General features: G+C 41.5%; 1 protein-coding gene across 2 annotated transcripts in view; it reads left to right on the top strand.

Annotated features, from left to right (window-relative positions):
* PTGER2 (prostaglandin E receptor 2) overlaps nt 1-5716 on the top strand; it is a 17892-nt gene that overhangs the window by 3519 nt on the left and 8657 nt on the right. Inside the window, exon 2 of one of the 2 annotated variants that reach the window (XM_027776629.1) lies at nt 3972-5461. The exons of the other annotated variant lie outside the window; for it this stretch is intronic. Coding sequence (XP_027632430.1) covers nt 3972-4034 — 63 coding nt within the window. The 3' untranslated portion in view covers nt 4035-5461. Of the gene's footprint in view, nt 1-3971; nt 5462-5716 lie in introns of those variants that run through there. 2 annotated transcript variants of the gene reach the window in all.

Raw genomic sequence — 5716 nt, forward strand, 5'->3', positions numbered from 1 at the left:
CTATAGGGTGTGTGTGCTCACCAGACAGACAGAGAGAGACAGAGAGACAGAAAGCGAGAAATCACCCCCCAGGGGGGATGGTCACGCCACAATCCCTTCTCCTCCATTCTCCTCTCGGGATCTTGGGCATGCACGCACACGCACCCAGTGTGAGTTTTAAGCCACCAGGTCCGGGACACGAACCGCAGTCGACTACGTGGGAGTCCAGCAACATAGCCATTATGCTAACTGCTGGTTCCCTCCTACCTGTATTTTTAAAAATAAAAGCAGGGGGACCAGCAGTTAGCATAATGGCTATGTCTCTGGACTTCCATGTAATCGACCACGGTTCGCGTCCCGGACCGGGTGGCTTAAACTCACGCCGGGCTTGTGTGCGTGCGTGCCCAGGATCCCGAGAGGAGAAGGAATTGCGGCATGGCCATCCCCCCAGGGGGGTGATTTCTCGCTTTCTGTCTCTCTGTCTCTCTATGTCTGTCTGGGGAGCGAGCACACATGCCCTGTAGCAAAAACCTCTCAAAAATAAAAATTAAAAATTAAAAAAGAAATAAAAGCAGACATTTCAACAGGTTCCCCTATTTTCTTGTAAACTTGCCTTTTATCAGAAGACCTCCATCATTGCCATATGTTGACTTTTAAGTCTGCTTATCTGTGTGTTTTCCCTCTTGCTCCCTTGTTTTATATTAGGCCAGAGGCTCTCCAGAGTTGCCAAGTGGGAGGAGCTTCAAGTTAGAAGTCTGGTTAGAAAGGATGGGAGAATAGAGGTTTGCTTTGAAGTTGTGTTTTTATTTAGATTGTCAGTTTATGGTTTGCTGAGGGACAGATAAAGTTTATGAAGGTGCCTAAGTTCCTCCAAGCTACCCCTTACCACACCGGCACGGTCAGCATTTTCTTTTTTCTTTTCTTTCTTTCTTTCTTTTTTTTTTTTTTTAAAGAATTCTTTAATTTTATCTGTTCGTTCACTTATTTTAATTTGACCAGAGAGAGATACATACACAGAGAGGGGGGAAAGTGAGAAAGCAAGCCACCAGGTCCGGGACTCAAACCATGGTTGGCCATGTGGATGTGTCCAGTACCTTATTTTCTAGGTTTGCTTATATATCATTTTATGACAAAGATTTTAAACAATCAGGGGAAAATTCTAGTATGGACATAATTAGAAAGCCAACTGAGCTGACATCTTCCTTCGAGTCTGTCATGACCCCATACCCAGTGAACTATAGATAATGAACTAGGCACAAAACAGGAATTTGAAATATCACATCATCTCTTTTTTCTTTTTTCTTTTTTTTTTTTTTGGTGTGTGTGTGAAATTTTTGTTGTAGTTCATATGTGCTCACCAGAGAAACAGAAAGCAAGAAATCCCCTCCCAAGGGGAGATGGCCACACCATAAATTCTCCTCCATTTTCCTCTCAAGATTTTGGACATGTATGCACACCTCTCCGGCGTGAGTTCTTTTGTTTTTGTTTTGTTTTGGGGGAGAGGTTTTTTTTGCTATAGGGCATGTGCACTCGCCAGAAAGACCCAGAGAGACAGAGAGACAGAAAGCGAGAAATCCCCCTCTGAGGGAATGGCCACGCCGCAATCCCTTCTCCTCCATTCTCCTCTAGGGATCTGGGCATGCATGCACACGTGTCCGGTTCGATTCCGGGACTCGAACAGCAGTCGACTACATGGGAGTCCAGCGATATTGCCATTACACTAACTGCTGGTCCTCTCCGTCATTATTTTTAAGCCACTGGGTTCTGGACTCGAATTGTAGCCAGCCATGTCATAGTCTAACACCTTAACCACTACACCACCTGCTGGCCCCCACATCATCTCGTAATAAAGAAATTTATCTTGGCCATTGGCAAATTTTATTTTGTCATTAGATTATTGGTAATAATAGTATCTTTTATCTACCTAGTACTTTAAACTTTATGAAGTGTTGTGCTATTCTGATTTAAGTTATTTCTTGAGGGGCTTAGCTGACAATTCAAAACTCATGGCTACTGTTTGGTTTATGCATTCTACAATTACAGAATTCTTGAAATGTGCCCCAGGGGTGCTTTTTCCCACCTACTCTTTTTATTCTACCTTGCCCATACTCACATGGTGGTCAGAAGTGGCCTGCACTAGACTTCCAAGGAGTCTTTTCCACATGTCCTAACCATGGGCACTATTAGATGAGGCAAAGGCTTATAGCTGCCTTCAGAAATTCTATTTCTCTGACAAAGTGCATGCAGTCCAACAGAATTACAACATGAGTCACAAATTCAAGTCTCATGTGGAATCTTAGATTTTCTAGTAGTCACACAACAAACAATAAAAATAAACAGAATCAACTTATTTTTTTTTTACAAAAGGTGAGTGTGCCCGCTGAATAGACACAGAGAGAGAGGGAAAGTGAGAAATTATTCCCCAGGGCAGATGGCCACACTGTCATCCCTCTTCCTCTCTTCTCTTGCAAATTTGAACACGCACACACATGGACCCAGTGAGAGTTTCAAGCCACCAGGTCTAGGACTCAGACCTCAGAGTTAACCATGTGGGATCCAGCACCTTAACCACTACACCACCTACTGGCCCCCAAACAGAATGAACTGTTGTGATCTGTTTTATTTAACCTGATACATTCCAAATATTACCAACTCAAAATGTTATTCATGTAAAATAATTACTAATAAGGTATTCCACCTAATAATTTTTCCTGTACCCAGAAATTAGTAGCAATCCACCCTATCACTGCCAATTCCTCCTCAGGATAACAGAGCTGCCCTCCATGTCCTTCAAAAGTGGACCAAACCACTGGCCAACAGGAAGGAGAGTCCCAGCTGTACCCAGTGGGATACTGGTCTATTCCATAGAGCTCCAATAGGGAGATAAATGGGGCGGGAGGTGGGTGGAATTAGGAAACCTGGAACGTCTTAGGTCAGCTATCACTGCAAGGTGTAGGCAGGTTGGAATTACTGCTTACTCCAAGGATACCAGAGTACAGGTGTGGGACATTCTCCACAAGGAAGGTGTGAGTCCACACCCGCTAAATGAAATCTACAGAATAAGAAAAGTTATTCACAAGCAAAGTAGAAAGTTTGGAAAATCAAACTATCAAAATGCAAAAAAAAAAAAAACAAACAAAAAAACAAACAAAAGAAAAACCCGGCACCCAGAAATAAAGCCTCATTATCAATATTATCAACACCAAGTGGCTAACATTTTTGAGTCCTAATTTTTAAATTAACCCATTGTATTAATAAAAATCTATAAAGTAGATATGAGTAATAACCTATAAAATATTATGAGTCCCATTATACAGATGAGAAAATAACATACCCAGGGACCCATAGCTAGTGAGTGTAGAGCTGGGATCAAAGTCATCAGACAGTTGAAGCACTGAGCCTGTGCACTTGAGTACAATATTGTCAAAGAGAAAGTACTCATATCAAGGGTAACAGTAGAAAACAATCCAGGGGCCAGCAGGTGGCATGGTGGTTGAGGCACTGGACTTCCCACATGGCTCACCATGCTTCTAGTCCCGGACCTAGCAACTTTCTTTCTTTTTTTCTTTTTGTTTTTCTTTTTTTGGAGAGGTTTTTGCTAGAGGGCGCATGCACTCGCCAGAAAGACAGAGACAGACAGACAGAAAGCAAGAAATCACGCCCCCAGGGGGATGGCCATGCCACAATCCCTTCTCCTCCATTCTCCTCTCGGGATCTTGGGCATGAACGCACATGTGCCCGGCATGAGTTTAAGCCGCCGGGTCCAGGACTCAAACCACGGTCAACTGCATGGGAGCCCAGCGACATAGCCATTATGCTAACTGCTGGTCCCACAACTTACTTTCTCTCTCTTTGGTGAGCACATGTGAAAAGATAATGATGATAATAAACAAAACAAAATTTAAAAATAGTTAAAAAAAATAAACCAATATTTTATAAGTGAATTACGGAGATGTTATAAACATTTGGACCATCTTGCCTCTTTCTTGCAGCTTGGAAGCTTTACAAATAAAATGACAAAGAACTTTCTCTTCATGTCAGCTCAAGGGGTCTAAGCTGAGGCCAGCTATGTGATTCCTTCTTCTTCTGCACAGACTTTTGAAAAAAAAGTTGAAACTGAGATTTTAGGAGGTTGGCTAATATAAATGCTATTCTAAATTAAGAGATAATCAAATTACTCCTCCCATTAAAAACTTCCATTGGTAAAATATTTCTTAAGTGATAAAAAAAAAAAAAAAGGCATGTGGTGTTTGGGAAATGACATTATTTTGGCTGTCCAATATGAAATCATGCATGGGACTGACAACGTATTCCAAACTGTTTATTCTCTAAAGGGATATTGTATAAATTAATAAATTCCTCCTTATGTTAATCAGCTGTTGTCATCATTTCACAGAGATAAATAGAAACTTTCTTTCTTCCTGAAATGGAACAGAACACAGAAAATATACGAGACCTCCATTCCGGCCTCAGATACTGTTTGCGTCTTAATTTCCAATCCCTATCAAGCCACTTTCTCACCACTTTACTGATTTGGATAGCTTCCAGTCATTTTAAACTGTTTTCCACATGCCATCCGGATAAAGTGCTTATACATTTTATTCAGTTCTAAAATTTCAAGAGTGAACCTTGACTCATTCTAAAAATGTCTTCATCTTCAGAAATTCTTTAGGGTTGTAATTTCTAGGTAAATCTGATTAGCAGAAATCTGATCTTTGCAATACAGAACAAACTCAGGTAAACAGTACCAGAGTATTTTTATTCATTCCTGGTACTCTTTATGTAAAATGCATTATAAAGGGAGGCTAAAAAGCTGACATGACATTGGCCAGTCACATACATGTGAAACACTGTCACGTGTGGCATACGATAGTTTAAGTCAGCAACAGACCACAGATACCGTGGTGGTCCTACAAGGAGTGTATAGGCCGTTCCATATAGCCCGGGTGTGTAACAAGCTAAACCACTTAGGTATGTGTAAGTACATTTTACAATGGTCACACAATGATGACATCGCCTAATAATGCATTTCTCAGGATGTACCCCTGTCATTAAGTGACGCATGACTGTTTAATCATTCTGGTAGGAACGCAAGGGAGATCCAGAATTCTCTGTGCATAACCACAGTGACCTTTGCTTGGTGATATTTTAAGTTAATGTCTATGAACAACTAGAAAGCCCTTTATTATTCAAGCATCATTAATGATGTGTTTGGGGATTGTCAAGACAGTTTTGGTACACATTACCTTTTAAAAGGAAGTTCTTCTACATAAGTACTTTCACTTGACATCTTTTAATTTGCCATTTGATTTTATGAAATGGTAATTGTGAATAAAGACACAGTTACACTGCTTTTTTAAGTTTAGACAGTAAGAACCATAGTTCATTTCTCAAAAGAGAAGTTGTGCACTGTATCTATACCCTTGGTCAAGCGAATCCTCACTGCTGTTTAAGATAGTTCAGGCCAGGGACCAGCGGTTAGCGTAATGGCTAGTCACTGGACTCCCATGTAGCCGGTTCGAGTCCCGGACCCAGTGGCTTAAACTCACGCCGGGCGCATGTGCGTGTGTGCCCACGATCCCGAGAGGAGAATGGAGGAGAAGGGATTGCGGTGTGGCCATCCCTCCTAGGGGTGATTTCTTGCTTTCTGTCTCTATGTCTCTCTCTGTCTGTCAGGCGAGCGCACACACCCTATAGCAAAAAACCTCTAAAAAAACATTTTGGGCAGAGTCCTTTA

Source organism: Tupaia chinensis, unplaced genomic scaffold (assembly GCF_000334495.1).
Source record: "Tupaia chinensis unplaced genomic scaffold, TupChi_1.0 Scaffold000688_1, whole genome shotgun sequence".
In the NCBI taxonomy this organism is placed as follows: Eukaryota; Metazoa; Chordata; class Mammalia; order Scandentia; family Tupaiidae; genus Tupaia; species Tupaia belangeri.